The sequence below is a fragment of the Odontesthes bonariensis genome, chromosome 2 (assembly GCF_027942865.1).
Source record: "Odontesthes bonariensis isolate fOdoBon6 chromosome 2, fOdoBon6.hap1, whole genome shotgun sequence".
In the NCBI taxonomy this organism is placed as follows: Eukaryota; Metazoa; Chordata; class Actinopteri; order Atheriniformes; family Atherinopsidae; genus Odontesthes; species Odontesthes bonariensis.
Window position 1 is genome coordinate 4,288,673 of NC_134507.1, and position 16,601 is coordinate 4,305,273.

General features: G+C 39.4%; 1 protein-coding gene across 6 annotated transcripts in view; it reads right to left on the reverse strand.

The window, feature by feature from the left end:
- Positions 1–16,601, reverse strand: part of rims1a (regulating synaptic membrane exocytosis 1a) — a 128,881-nt gene that overhangs the window by 84,435 nt on the left and 27,845 nt on the right. For all 6 annotated transcript variants that reach the window (XM_075474569.1, XM_075474576.1, XM_075474563.1 and 3 more), the window contains exons 3-4: positions 12,326–12,536; positions 4,529–4,540 (exon numbers count right to left, since the gene is read on the reverse strand). In XM_075474569.1, the coding sequence (XP_075330684.1) occupies positions 4,529–4,540; positions 12,326–12,536 (223 nt within the window). The remainder of the gene's footprint in view (positions 1–4,528; positions 4,541–12,325; positions 12,537–16,601) is intronic.

Below are 16,601 nucleotides of genomic sequence, written 5' to 3' on the forward strand. Positions count from 1 at the left end.
GACATATGTGATGAATGAACGTGGCCAGTCTCCGATAATAAATTCCTAAAGGTAAAGGATGAGGCTTATGGAGGAGGTGAGACTGCAATGATATTAGCAGTAAAGCTGGAAGACAACAGCAGGCCCTGAGCAGAGGTATACACTGGAAGTCTAAGAGCTAAATCTGATTTTAAAGACTGCCTAGTTGAATGAGTATTAAGTCCCAATGCAATCAAATTTAGATGCTTTTATATGATAATACCTATCATGCTCAATAAATACTGGTTAATACAAATATTGTGTTTTTGTATATTTTACTTTTCTCATCCAAATATTCAAAGTATACTTGGCAAGTGTTTGATCCAAACGTGTTTCGTGGCTACAAGCAAGAAAATTGTGAAAGTCAGTTGTTTTACCACAGCACTGAACCCAGAGGGTTCAAAATACTGCTGAAATAATAACCTCAATTAAAAGACTCTGGCTGACAACTTTAAAGTTCTCTTGAAATTTTTTTAAGTGACAAGTTAGCACATTCTTTAGCACAGCTTTCACCTAAAAAACTCCGACCAATACGTGACCACATTATTAAGTGAGGATGTGTTTAGCCAAGCTTAGCTCAAGGACAGAAAGAAGCAGTAAACAGTGAGTCTTGGTATGTCAAAATTAAAAAAAAAACTACGCAACTCTCCCAAAAGAAAACCGATTATCAACTAAGGGACGAAACAAATGAGACAAGGAGTTGACCATCATGAAACATCTCAATACCGAAAAACAATGACAACGTATCATTGAGTAATGAGAAGATATGCAAAACGTCTGCATTCTCTTGAAGTACTTTTAGAACCTCTGACAACAATGCAGTCAGCAACTATTGGCAGCTGCTTTGCCTAAAGATAAAAATGCTCTGTTCTAAGATAGAACGTATTTTTAAGGGACCACTAGAACACCTGTGGTCTGAAAACACCAGTGAATGTAGCAGTTCTGCCAGTAATTCTGAATCATAATTGGTCTAAAAACAGCAATCTGCTTCTGCCAAGTTACAGTCATATAAAAGCAGAGGACCCCCCCCCCCCCCCCCCCCCCACACACACACACACACACACACACACAGAAATACAGCCCTGGACGTTACAATTAGGAGAGTTGAGATGTGTTAGTTTGTGTGTGAGAGAGAGAAACACAGAATATTCTTCTTTACTCTCCCTTGAGATAAAGAATCAAGACTTCAAAAGTGGTCCTTTCTGTGAGAAACACTTGGCTTGGATATAACATACACTCCTCTCTACACTAGAGCTCTGCCATCACAGCTAGATTTAATGAGCCCTGAATATCGGTAGCAAGGCGTGCAAAGCTAAATACACCACACACAGTTCCTATTAACTTTCTTGTTTCTATATTCCTATCCATCTACTCTAAAAAAAAATGCTTGTAAAACAAGGCAGTTCACTTGACACTGTTCAGTACAAAAGAAATATATTATTCAAACAGGATGATTGTAAAAGGTAAACCATCAAGCCTCCATTTTTTATTTTCTGTATTAAGGGACATGAAGTGATAAAAAGTCTTAACCAACATAGCCTTGTGGGCTAAATGTACTTGCCCACTTGCACAACTGGATAGCCAAAGTAATTTACCGATGACGGTTCAGAATTATACGCTGACATGGGTGGCAAACAGTAATGCAGGAAATACCAGTCATATAAATGACTTGGAAAAATAAATGAATGAATAAAATAAAAGTGTGTGGTTATGATATACAGTCTGAGAGAGACTGCATTTAATTGTTCTATGCCCAGCGAACTTAGCAAGGAAATATGTTGTGGAATTTTGCATTTTGAATCCTGTGACTTGCTAACAATTGCTAATGAAACAAACAGCTAGCACAATGCAAGAACTAGCCTATGACTTTCTGCTGCTAGAGCTGAAAGGTCTGTTACCTATCCCATTCTTTGGACTGAATACCCACTACTATTGGAAATCAGGGTTACTGCCAATTTAGGCTTAAATTAGGCCAGGGTCTGCTTGGACCTAAGTTAACCCCCAACTTTTTTTGAAGCTATGTAGCTTATATAGCTATATGGTTATAGCTAACCTGAACCCTAACCCATTTTTTTAATATACATAAACCACTATGGTTAGATTTAACAAAGTAATCTTATTACTATTTCTGTTCAACCTTTCGTGAAAAAGTAAAAGCCAACAAGTACAACACGTTTTCATACAAAAAGCCTTGAAAATGCTTTAGATCAGGAAATTGTCAAACTGGAAACAAGAGAAGAGGTGGGAATCTTGGTTGAAGCAGAGTGCTGGACACTCTGGTTATTTTGAATTCTTCAAACAAAAAGATTTTACCCCTAACTATAATCAAATTACATAAGTCAAACTGCGTCACTGTGCGCTACATTTTCGCATGTAGTAATCATAAAGAACATAACACAAGTGTAGACATTACTTTATTTGTAAAAAAAGAAAGCAGTTAAACTGATTTGGACTGCAAAACACAATCTTAAACCACAGATCATTTACATCACCTGAATTGTCAACATTTTCATTTAAACTTTGAGCGTTTAGTTTAGTTGGAGAGGAAAAAGCAGGGGGAGTCATTTTTGGACCACTGTGCGAGGCCTGATTAATCATTCCACGAGTAATTTATTGAATCCATGTCAAACATAAATCAAGCCTGGTCTGGTGTGCAGCTATACAGCCCGAGCTACATAAGGCCTCTTTTCTGCCAAAACTTTTCACTTTAGAGCCAGTGATTGTTGCTTCAGCAAGAGAGTGAGACTGCTATGTACAGCACAACAAAGCACTCCTGGACAGCCTCGGCGTTCAAGCCCAGCCAAGTATCATCAAAGTGCCTGTTTGGCAGCTGCCCTTAGAGACATCCGCCAAGGCCAAGTAAGGTTCAAAACCTGACACAAGTACACAAGTAGGGAAAGATGTTCGAGGTATGTCAAACAGGTACACTTAGGTACACCGCAGTATCATATTGGACTTAATATGATACTTAATGAATAATTAACTTGGGGTTTAGCTTAATGAACACACAATACGAAAGTCTTCTTTTCAGCGAACACTTCTGGGTCTATGACCCTGAGAGAATTTGTTCAAAAAGGGACAACGAGTGTGATGGTTTCAGCATCAGCACTGATATATCCATGTGCGCAATTGTGACATTGAAGAATGTGCAGTGGTCATCTAAGGTGTCACACCATTCCATCATCACACCGCAGCATAACAATCGTGAGAAATGCCACGGAGAAAGCTTGGTTAACACCGTTATCTATTTACTTAATCTGCTGAATTCCTTTAACAGCCGATCTTATGCAAGAATTTTCTAGAATGTAATGAAATATGATATCTGTCATTTGTTCATTTATTTGAACCTTTATTTAACAAACACAAAGAAATGTACAAAGAAAGGTTTTTCAGTGTTCTTCGTTGTCTTTAGAAAATATAAACAAACATAAAATTTGATGCCAGAGAAACTCTCAATAAAGTTGGGATAGAGAGAAAGGAAGACAGAAATTTTAATAGAATATAGGGAAGATTTTACAATTAGCAGATCAACTGGTAACAAGTGACGGTTTCAGGATTGGGTATCAAAGAACCATCCAGCAAAGGTTTAGTCTTTCCAAGCAAGGTTGATTATGGCTCACCATTTTGTGCCCACCAAGGTTGCAAAGAACTTTGTTCTCTCAACATCTACAAGGCGTAATATTATATTAATAAATGTAACATCATTAAAAGATTTAGCGAGTCAGGAGAAATCTCAGTGCATAAAAACCAAGTTCTTAAACCACTGCTGATTGCGTGTGACCTTCCAGCCCTTTCATTCAGCACCACATGAGAAACTCTTATGCCATCAGGAATTACACAGCCACATGGACTTAGGAGTATCTCGGAAAAAAAAAACATTTTCACTCATCACAGTCTGCTGCTGCATTCAGAAAGATAACCTGAAACTGAAGAAGCCATAAATAAAAATCTATGCAGAATAGCAGAGTTTTTTCTGCGTACAAGCACATCTCATATAAAAAGGCAGTGAACATGTGTCCTGTGGTCAGATGAGTACACAAGTGATATCTGGTTCTAAGTGCCAAAGATCAGACCACCTAGGCTCTATTGGGCACAAGGAGCAGTGTATGTGCATCACTGTCCATGTTCCTGTTGATGCAAAGGCCTGCTTTGGATGTTTGGGCAAGAAAAATGCTGTCAAATCTTCACCAAAAATGGAAAACAATTAATTTAAAACAGTTCATTTGTTCTAAATAAAGTGAATTTGATCAGTGGGGACCCTAAAGATCCTGTACTTTGTACTTGTGTCTGTTATAGAAAAGTTTGAACAAATTAAGAAATTACAGACATTAGTTTTTGTTGAAAATGTCCCAACTTTTGGTGGAAATGGAAACTATTGCTAATAATAAGAGTGACAGATTCAAAAGCAAACTTGAAAAACTTTCTGTCCTTGTTTTTACAAACCCATTATGATGCATTGTCTTAAGAGTTGGAGGCAGTTATGTAGTCAAGGGAAAAAAACAGCACTCACCACTTTGTCCTCCTGCAGCCCAGTCAGCCATGCGTGTTTAATGGAAAGAAAGACAGAGAGAATGTAAGTAAAAATTATATCTGAAGCATGATCTTGCAGCTCTGCCAGGACAAAACACAGTGATACACATAAAAATTTAAGTTATTCTGAAATAGTTCAGTTTTATCAGTCACCAAACAGGAAAGTTCACCTCCAACAGATCCTTCTGTCCAAACAACATCTATAGAATGTCAAATGAACTGATGCTTGTGGTTAACCAATATGATGAGTTAATAATAAAAATATTAATAGTTGGTAGTTATTTGGGCAATTAATAATAATTTTAAGGTTGAAAAAAAATATGTCAACCTGTGGAAGGGAACAAACTGAACATATTTGATGCAGTGAGCCCTTTTTTTCTGATTTAACTGGTAGGGAACAGAGACAGTGACTAATGTCCATCTTTGCTGGAGAGCATGATAAGTGTTTTTTTGCACTCATTTTCTTTCTTTGAAGGAACCAGATTAGAACTGACACTTCTGAGTTTGTCTTTTAAGTAGGGAGCTAGGGCAAGGTGACAACGAGTATTAACAAAAAATGGAAGCAGGGGGGAAAAAAGACTTCTCGTCTTCCCTGAAATCCACAAAAATTTTGTGTGTGTGAAGAATTACAAGGATTTTTACTAGACTATTAAAAGTCTATTGTGGATGAAGCGCATGAAACCCTGTAGTTACACACTGAAGCACTTTCATTGTCGTGTGGATCCTCACGAATAGCTCGTGTGCTGTGCGTTGTAGAGCACAGCCTACAACTCTGTGTGAAAATCGAAACTGGTGCTTTTTGGATTAAAATGTCAAAACTTGCACACACACACTCTATCAATAATCAATAAATAGAATCAATAATCCAGAATTAAACTTAAAGCAATGCAAAGGTGTTTCTTCGTGCTCAAGCTGGAGTTCACAAGAGTTTCCACTGCAGATGAAATGGTCCTGTAGCACTGTGTGCAAATCTTTTTGACTTACTTGGCCACAATTCATGCATCGAAACGTTCTTTTGTAGACAAAAGTGTTCTACATCAACAAGATAGCACACTTGAAACTGTGCTTACAGTATGAAATGTAAAAACTAGCAAATGTGGTTGTGCGTTGTACAGATTGATTTTTTACAGTAAAGATCGTGATCGTGAGAAATCCACATGTTTCTAGGTTATATTTGGGTCATATATTTAGATTTTACTTTACTTTTTACCAAGAGGCAGTGGTGATGCTAGATCTCGTGAGAATATCCTGCTCAGACACAGATCGGCTTTGAACAAAGGTAATTTATCTCCTAATTCATTGGTATCTATAATACCAGTTTAGAGTTAGTTCTGGTGGTAGATCCTGGTGGTAAAGCACCGGGGGTGAACGAGATTCACCCTGAGATGCTAAAGGCTCTTGGCATGGTGGGGCTTCCTTGGCTGACACGGCTCTTTGGTGGTAGTGGTTCTCATTTTTGAGAAAGGGGACCGAGAGTGTGTTACAACTGCAGGGGGCTCACACTACTCCAGCCCTGGGAAAGTTTACTCCAGGGTGTTAAACGGAAGGCTCCGGCCAATTGTAGAAACCTCGGGTCCAAGAGGAGCAGTGTGGTTTTCACCCAGGTCATAGAACAGTGGAGGACCAAATATTTACCCTTGCAGAGTTACTGAGGGGATCATGAGAGTTTGACCATAGGGTCTGCATGTGTTTTATAGACTTGGAAAAGGCTTACGACGTGTTCTCCGAGGGATTCTGTGGGGGGTGCTGGAGGAGTATGGGGCACCAGAATTGCTTTTGCAAAATATTCAGTCCCTGTATAACCAAAGCAAGAGCTGTGTCCACATTCTTGGCATCAGGTCAAACTGATGTTGGACTCCCCCAAGGATCCCCCTTGTCAGTAATCCTGTTTCTGATTTTCATGGATAGGATGATGCGATTCTGTTGGCTTCTTCGAGTTATGACCTTTAGCTCGCACTGGAGCAGTTTGCAGCTGAGTGTGAAGAGGCCGGGATGAAGATCAGCTCTTCTAAATCTGAGATTTCCATGGTTCTCAACCGTAAAAATTGGCATCTTGGCCACGAGTGATTGCAGGTTGGAGCGAGAGCTGGACAGATGGAAGACAGAGGGGCGCTGCTCCACTCCGTTGTGGTCAAGAGGGAGCTGAGCCGGAAGGCGAAGCTTTCAGTTCTCTGGTCCGTCTTTGTTCCTACCCTCACCTATGGTCATGAGATTTGGGTGGTGAGTGACAGAATTATGTCACGGACACAAGCGGCTGAAATGGGTTTCCTTTGGAGGGTGGCAGGGCTCAGCTTTGGGGTTAGGGTGAGGAGGTTGGTCAGTTGAGGTGGTTCAGGCATCTGGTTAGGATTTCACTAGGTCATCTCTCTTTGGGGGTTTTCCAGGCACATTCAACTGAAGGGATTCTATATCCCTTATTGCCTGGGAAGACCTTAAGATCTCTCAGGAGGAGCTGTAGACCGTCGCTGGGCAGAGAGATGCCTGGGTTTCTCTCTTGAACCTGTTGCCTTCGTGACCCGACCTCAGATAAGTGGAAGACAATGGATGGATGGATGGATGGATCTAAAATAGGTCCAGTGTTTTCCTCAGCAACTGTTGTCTGAAGGAATCGATCAAAAACTGTTATTCACATCACCCATTGCAATAAATAGACTCAGGACCTAATGCAGCTAGTGTACTAAAGGGGCGTTAGTTGGGAAAAGCACTTGACTCGTATACAGGAAACAAATGGGATTGCCAAGCCTGACAATTATGAGCATCTTGGACAAATGGACAGATAGAAATGAGATCTTGTACTGACATTTTTTAACCAAAACCGAAGACTCCGTTATCAAAATGCAGATGAAATTCAGCCAGGGGTGAGTTAAAAGAATGGATGTGGCCACAAGTGTTCCCATTTTAAGGGCTGGGTGCAGCAGGAACAGGTTCCATGAAGATACAATGTGGCATAACATGTATATCATTTTGGTAGGCACGATGATTAACATATGATTAACATAAAAGAGCAGGACTTTTGTCGTCAATGAGCATTGCACGAAATAAAAGGCAGATAAAGGAGCTCAAGATAGCTACCTTGATATAAGCTTGAAGCCAATTTTAGACTACATAAATGTATGTGCATATATCTGTAATGATGGTTTGCAGGCTTACTTCCATTCTGCATATTTTGGGGAAGATAGTGTTAGTTGTATTCCAGTACATTTATGTTTATTATATTTAAGTTATCATGATGCAGATTTAGATCAAATCAAATACAAGTCAAAGAGGATCATAAGTGGTTGCAATTGTTTAGCTACTTTTAAAAATTTAAATGCACACCTGACAGAGGATTGGAGTTGGATATTTTTGTTCATTCAACTATTCTTTCTAATATTCCTCATTGTCGTAGGCCACATGGTTTTTGGGCTTCTGTTCTTTAGAGCCCAGTTGCTTATTTTGGGCTTATTCGGATTTTTCTGATTACTTGTTTCTCTCACAAGAGCCGACAACACTGAAAATAACACCTCAGTGTGACATTTCATTTCTAAACAGGATCTGGGAATCACAAGAAATTATTACAGACAGTTCCCTCCAAATTCATGCAATAAATTTATGGAATTAACCCAATACACTGTGTTAAACAGTACGGTAAGCTTTATAGGGGTTGGGAAGCATAATCCAGAACTTGTTTTGCTTGCTCCTAAAGCCATCCTTTACATTAATTTGACCACTTGATACATAGATCTAATGGCATTAATTATTTAATCTTATCTTTGGAAAGGTAGCACATTTATATAAATATATCAGGGCTGGGCGAGTTAACTCGTTATTATCGCGTTAACTCATTGATTATTTAACTCTGACAAATATTTAATCGCGCATTAGCGCAGGTTTTATTATTTCTTTTATTATTGTAAAAGTCTGTTGCTGTCTGCTGCGGAACAGGAAAAGAAAGTAATCGGCGGATCCACCAAACCTGGAGAAGGGTACGGAACTTTTACTCGGCCATTTTCATTTTAAAGTTCTTCCAGACGGCGGAGTCGACAGAACCAAAGTCATCTGTAAACACTGCCAAGTTGAATTGTCTTCTCAGCGTAGTAGTTCCAGTCTAAAATATCACTTAAAGGCAAAACACACAACTGATAGCAGCAAGTCATTCAAGGAAACAGACAGTGGAGCGAGGCTTCTACATAAAAACTACAGAAAGATGCTGATGTTAAAAGTGTGTTTGCACAACAAATGTTATGGCACTTTCATTCATATGGCAGCACATTTAAAATAAAACTAAATGCTAAAGGCTATACATTACTTTTGAATTCATTTTTGGATACAAATGCGATTAATCGTGATACATCAGGGAAATCATGTGATTAATTAGATTAAAAATTTTAATTGTTGCCCAGCCCTTGTATATATATATGATGAGACAGCTTTAAGTACTTTCAAATCATTTAGCTGTTGTTAGATGTTTTGAAATGTTCATTTTCAGAATATAAAGTTCATAAACTAGCATGTAGAACATGCACAGGGAACTGCAGTTTTTGTGGTCATATGCTCCGGGTATGCAGCTGTTACCTGCTGCAAAAAATTGTAATTACTACATGTTTCCAACAGCTTGTCAAATTCCCAGATAAAATGCTGCAGTTTTCTTTGTTATGTTAGAATTTTTTTCCCTCATCTATCATCTAACAATTTTCAGAAATATGTGGTTTATATTATAACTTTTTGTGGAAATTTGTGTTACTAAGTTACTAAGTTACTAATGTCTTTACTGTGACATAATTCAGAAATTCAGAACCCTCATATACAGGGACCTGGCAGAGACCAAAAAGCCTGAGAAGGCTGGGAACTTGTTTTCCAATCCTATAATTCATCCTTTATTTCACTCTTGATTTAGTCTCCATCTCCTGCCCAATTATCTCTGGCATTATAAAACATAGCTTTGTTTTATTATATATAAATAACTGATATCCTCCAGCTGATAAATAGATTCTATTTTTGGTCCTATTTAAAACTCCAGTGACAACCACCTCTAGTTTTACTGTACTCTGATATGCGATGGCAAACTTTACAGTGCTGGTAAAACAAAGTAATCATCTAATTCATGCTCCATGTCCCTTTAAGTCAGATGGGTTCCTGACCCGCAAGGTACGCTGTAATTTGTGTATTTGCTCCTCTAATTAAAAATTTATTTTGCTTTTATGCAAACATGAAGTGTCAGTGATCAAGAAAAGAAATTCGGTTGTTGTTTATTTTCAACAATGAAACAGTTATTGATTATATGCATGGCCAATGATCAATTGGGGAATATGTTTAGTGTTTTCTTTGTGTGATTCATTTTGAGACTGTATAATTTTCTAATAATAATTCCATTGTTATTCATCCCAACTTTCCATATCCATATATATGGCATAAGTGTTTCCACAGCCATTAAGTAATTATCAAAGCATCTTAGTGAGAAATAAATAAGTCTCAACTTGTCTAACTGTAGTACCCTATGAATGTATTATTCAAAATAACTTTGAAATATCACCAAGCTCGTTTGTTGGTTCATTTGCTGAATCACTTTTCAAAGACCTTCTCCCACTTAACTCACCACCTAGAACACACAAAAGAACCTTCCCCGCATGAGCCAGTAACTAATTAGGATGTACTTTTAAGTGTGTGTGTGTGTATTTGTGCATGTGTGAGGTCATTAAATGCCAAACCGGCAATGTAGGGGAGGGGAAGAGGGGTTAGAGACAGGACGTCACTAATTTCAGAGGATGACTCGCCCCTCTCAGCTGTGAAATACACACACACAAACACACACACACATCCCGCTGTGAGTGTATAGGGCACCTCCGGACCCCTGGGAGACCGAGACAGAGTTTGAGAACACCCCCTCTGTCCACAACTCAGTCTAATGCCCAATTAACCTTTACCAGCCCTTGCCTGGGTCACATACTTATTGACACACATGTGGGCACAGCTCGTATGCCCACACACACAAACAGATGCAGTTCTTGTATATAGTGAATTTGATCGCATCTAAAGCACACTGTAAAGACATATAAACACACACACGAGCCACGGCTCATCACCTCCACCTGAGTTCCAACATCTGAGGCCTAGTCTGATGTACAGTAAAATGATTTTGTGAACAGCTGCATGTACATTCAGTGAGCTGAATGCAGATTTGGGTTCCATGAACCTGTGTGACTACACAAATTTTTTATTTTTTTTCCCATGGGTACACTTTTGTATTTCTGCTTTTATTTGTTGTATTCCTATTACATTTTTGAAAGGAACACTGCATTTCTAATGTTCTGGTATTTGACTCAGGAGGCGCCAACTTAAAAAGCTGGTTTGAATTTCCTGATCAGTCCAGCTGTTTCGTCCTCCTCTTGCTCCTCTCAAAATTTGACAGTATTTCCACTTAGATTTCTTAGTAACCATCTGAAAGATTTAATGATGGATAGATTATTTTTCCTCTATGCATGAATACAAAAAGAGACCCCACATTAAGAAGTTTACTACGTATGTTTCCGTTAATGTCAGCCATCTGCATATGCAATTATCTCACTATAAAATGTCTATATTTAGTGAATTTGTTGGTGTTTTTTGTTTTTCTTGACAGTTTCTAATGTGTGTCTGTGAGTGCAGACTAAGTATTTGTTCAACAGACAAGTGTGAAGGATTTGGGGGATTTATCAAAATAAGTTCATTCTGTTATTCATTGTACATATGATTCCATGGGCTGCACGGTGGTGTGGTGGTTAGCACCGTCACCTCACAGCAAGAGCCTTTCTGATGGACTGGCGACCTGTCCAGGGTGTAATCCACCTCTCACCCAACGACAGCTGGGATAGGCTCCAGCGCCCCCATGAGTTGGATTAAGGGGGTATAGAAAATGGATGGATGGATGGATATGATTCAATTAGTGTGCAATCACCTGTAGCGATGAACTGTTGTGTTTCTGTTTGTTCAAAATAAGTGCTTCTTATCTACATACGGCATAGGTCCTTACTGTCATGTTTCCAGTGTATCCCATAGTAAACCAACCAAATATTTCCTTTAGAGGAAGAATTTCTTAATTTCAACTATTGTTTCGCCTATATGCTTGGAAAAGGAGCGTTAAAGTACGGAAGCCCAGAGCGGACATGGTACGCATAAACTTTTTTTTGATGGTTTTCTCGAGATAACGAGATAATTATGTCGTTATCTCGAGAAAATAATGATCGTTTTTGAAATGCTTGTCACACCAGTGGGATTTGCTTTGCGCATTTTCACAAGCAGAATTGTTCCGCAAACGCTCCACATTCCATGTTTGATTCATAGGCTAATTTATTCAGTTTTCAATGAAAGGGGGGTAAAAATGGGTACACCTTTGCCAGAAATACATATAAATACATATACACACATATAAACAGGGGCAGACTGGGGAGAAAAAGTGGCCTCGAAAAACATCGGTAAATTAACTCATTATCTCGAGAAAACGATCATTGTTTTTTCGAGATAACGACATAATTATCTCGTTATCTCAAGAAAATCATTAAAAAAAGTTTACGTATCACGTCCGCTCTGGGCTTCCATATTAAATGGCAGCTGTTCACTAGATTGTAATCTAAAACCTTACCCCTAAATGACGCTGATCCATTACCATGTGTTTTATGCAGTAAAATGCAGTCTGTGATCAATACATTTTTTTATGTAAGTTGTTTTGGTGAGAAAAATACGAACTTGAATCATTCGGCATCACAGTGGTTTTCACAGAACGCAAATCAGAGCAAAGCATCATCAGAAAAAGTCATCTTACCGTGTTGGATCGCAGGGACACTCGCCCCCCACAGCGAGCGCAAAACTTTGTCTGGCAATAAGAACACAGGTTCCCACAACCATCTGCGAATTTGGTCTTGTGGCAGATGCCACAGGTTGGTGCATCGTCCCGATGAACGGCCGAGCCCGCTGCCGCCGTGGCCTGCCGGATCACCGTCTCCCTGTAGCTGGACAGCTGCTGCTGGATGCCTCTGGAATAAAAAGAAAACGGGGTGAGAGCATGAAGGTGGTTTCATATTGGAAAACAGCCCACATTCTTCATTTTTTTTTCAAAAACTGGAATTGAGGCATTAGATGGAAGCAAGTATAGTGTGTAAGTTCTAACATATACTCACACAGCCGATCACATGAACAATGGAACTGTTTCCACTTCCACAAAATCGTCAAAACTCGCTTAACATAAAAGAAAAACAACTGAAACAAATTCCTGAAGACGTCTCTACTTTTTTTTTTTTTAAATAAATTTTTGGGCTTTTTATGCCTTTATTGCATAGGACAGTGGAGAGAGACAGGAAGCAGGGGGCAGAGAGAGGGTGAATAACACGCAGCAAAGGGCCGTCCGATGCGGGAGCTGCAGCGAGGACTATAGCCTCTGTACATGGGGCGTCTGCTGTACCCACTACGCCACAGACCGCCCCGACGTCTCTACTTTTTAATAAATGCTAAAGAGCCAACTTAAAATTACAGCTAAACTTCCAAGGTGCAGCAGAGAAAGAAGTGGAGCATCAATGCATCCATGGAGTAAGATTCTGCAACACCAGTTAGCAACATAATGCAGCAGTGGCAGCTCTGCTCGGGAGGTTTCACAATAACTTTGCACCTTTATTCACGTGACCACAAATATCTCACACGATGGCGAGTTCAAACCTAGTGCTCCTATGCAGCAAACTGACATGAAGAGCCAGCAGCTACCCCTGGTCGCTCTCCTTGTGTCACTGGTGTCTGAACAAACATGACACATGAACGCACCACAAACACAACTTCCAACTGCAAGCCAGGTCACACAACAGCAGTAGGGATGGGAATTGATAAGATTTTTACGATTCCAATTCCATTTTCGATTCTGCTTAACGATTCGGTTCTTTGTCGGTTCCCTTATCGATTCTCATTTGGAGAAAAAGGACAACAAATCGATTAGCATCAACTTTGTTTAGTTTAGAAGTAACACGAGTCATGTCCTTACAAACCCAACAACGGTGAGGTCCACATTGGTCTATCATGGCCTGGGTAATTTAACTCTTCCTGCTCTGGTGAAAGGAGAAGCTGGAGGTAGAGGTGAACTGGGGGTAGTACCACCAGCCTCTGGCTCTGAGCCAGTCAGGCTCTGTCTCTCATGATTTCATCTAAATGTAATGCCTAAGAAGGCATTCATTTAACCTTAACCGTTACTAACAGCAGCTTTTACAATGAGGCAAATGGTGCTAACATGATAGGCAGTGTTAGTTAGTTAGTTAGTTAGTTAGTTAGTTAGTTAGTTAGTTACCTGCAGTGTTAGCCGAGGACATGCTAACGTTGCTAACGATGCTGGGTTCAGATTCACCAACGTTACTCCGGAGCGGATCGAAAACGTTGCAAGTTGCCCTGTTGTTTTTAGGGATGTGTAATCAAACTTTCGAGCGTTTGTACCGCTTGGGCGCCATGTTTACTGTTGGCTGCTGGCTGCACTGGACTCGCCACCCAAGGTTGCGTGGTGACGTCATTTGCGCCCACTGGAATCGATAAGGGTATCGTTTGCAAAATCGCCAAACGATTCCAAGGAATTGAAACACTGGGAACCGGTTCTCAACAAGAACCGGTTTTCAATTCCCATCCCTAAACAGCAGTCAATGACATTGCTTTTCTACATGTTATATCTTGTTGAACAGGTGCTGTGATGACAAACACTCTATGGGTTTCCGAGGGCTTTAATGTACTTGCAATAAGAATGCAGTTATTTGTCGTACAGAAACATGCAGAAACATTAGTTTTCATTTCACCTGGGCGTCTCCAACCCTGCTGTTGGCTTCAACCTTCTCCACCAGATGGAGCAGAGATTGCAGCTACAGCTCAACCCCAAACGCTGGAGTGAACATTTTGCATAGGTCTTCCTACTTGTGTGGCCTAGGCACTCTGAAAACAACTCTTTGGACCTGAGCCTTTTTATTTTAGGGAACGTCAGTTTGGCGAATGCAGTTTTTCAATCATTTATCTTTTTAATGACCCGTGTGATTCCTCTAAAACTACGAACCTTTGGTGAAAACTTCGAGAAATCAATGACATGAACATCTTGCTGAGTATGAGTTCTATATGTTTATTGCGGTAAAGACAGGAGGAAAAAAAATGTGACTTCGTATTGATCTTTTGAACCATTTCGTTCCAGCTATCTATTGTAATTCCATGAATTGTGAATAGCTGCGAATTCAAGTTAAAGAGCAATACGATACAATAAAGAAAGAGATTAGATGAAAAACTATTTTTTTATTGGATAAATAATAAATAAAGTGAAGGAGAGTTGAGCTGAAACAACAGGGAGACAATCGTTACATTTAGTTCAGTCGATATCACTGCTCCCTGCACTGTTCTTGTGTGTTGGTGCAGTGCAACTTTTTCTTTGTGTGCTATTGTTTCAGGCTACTTAACCTACACGAGAAACACTTGAAATCAATATGAGAAAGAGAGGGAAGAGTATTGGTTTTATCTGGCGTTACAGTATGCTGATTAATTAGATTTCACACTGTGGAGATTGAGAAGAGAGCAAATCGAGGGGGAAGCAGACCAAAGACTGAAGAATTGATGGGCTGAGAAGCAGAAGAGGATAGGACTTTATATCTGATGAAACTAGGATGAGACTAAATCCAATAACAATGACTGGACACCAACATATACCATATATATGCATTAAAAATCATTTAAATTACGTACAATATAGAAAAACCACTAAGAACAGCAACAATTATATATAAAAGTCGAGAGGAAGTGTGGGAGCAGGGAAAAAAAGTGGAAGAAGAGGCAGACAAGTTACTGGAGGAAGACAGAAAAAATGTAGAAAGGCAGAGGGAGACAAGGAATACATGTAGAAATCTGGAGAGGAACAGTCAGTCTGTTTACATGCAGAGTTATGCTCGAGTCCTGGTTATGGCTCATCTAGGTAAGGCAACTGAACTACTGTGCTTGTACCAGAATTCAAACATGGCCGGAAAATCCTTTTGTTGACTGAAATACATCCGACGTCACAACGCTACGCATGTAGTATCGGGCCTATTTGGTTCACCTATTACATCACAAACCAAAACAACTGTTGAGCAAGTGGCATATTGGTACCATTTTGAGTGGTGAGTTGGAAAGCTTTTTAACCTTGTAGCACCCACAGTTGCAGATATGCAACACGCTTTTTATTTATTTACATTATTTATTTACGTTATATTTTTATTTATATTTTTATTCACATTACATTATTTGATTTTTTTAAATTTACATACATTATTTAAATTCATGTGTAATATTTTTTTACATTACATTTTATGTGCCGACAGTGGTCACAGCAATCATTTTCTTGGCTCAGTGAATTACACTCTGCTTTGCGGTGGTCTGTTCTAGTTGGTTCTGCTCTCGTTTGGTGTGGTCTGCTTTGTCCACCTTTCACAGCGGCAATGGGAGGTCAGCTCTCCAAATTGTATTATTATGATTATTTTTTTGCATTTTTTTATTAGCTTCATGTGCACATTTTTATTTACATTACATTTTTTGCATTTTATATGTGCTTCACTTTTTCACAACAAAGATCTGTGAAATCTGTTTGATTTGTTGTTGAATGGAAAGTTTATGATGGTTGCGTTCCGCACTTTGTATTAAGAATGTTCAATAAAGGTTTATTATATACATTTTATTGTGGTAGCAGCAGTTACTGGTGAACTTTCACTAAAACCTTTTTTGCCAAACGATCTGCAGAGAATGACTTGGTTTTGTGAACAAAATTAATCAGGAAAGCCCACAGATGCAAATATGCAACATTGCCTAAAATGATCAAAAATAGCCCAATTCCAAAAATTCCAAAAATATTGGTTTATTCCCACCCAAAAAGATGCAAGAAGAGCCTAAATGATTTCTTTCAGTGATTATTCATATGCTTGGGTGCTACAAGGTTAACCTCTTCTGTGCATCGGCTTGTTCTGTCGCTTCTGGGTCCACGCCGAGGACAGGAACTACGGAGCATGTGCAGAGCATCTTGACCAGTTTTCAGTCTAACTGAACGTATACATTCAACCGCATGATCTAGG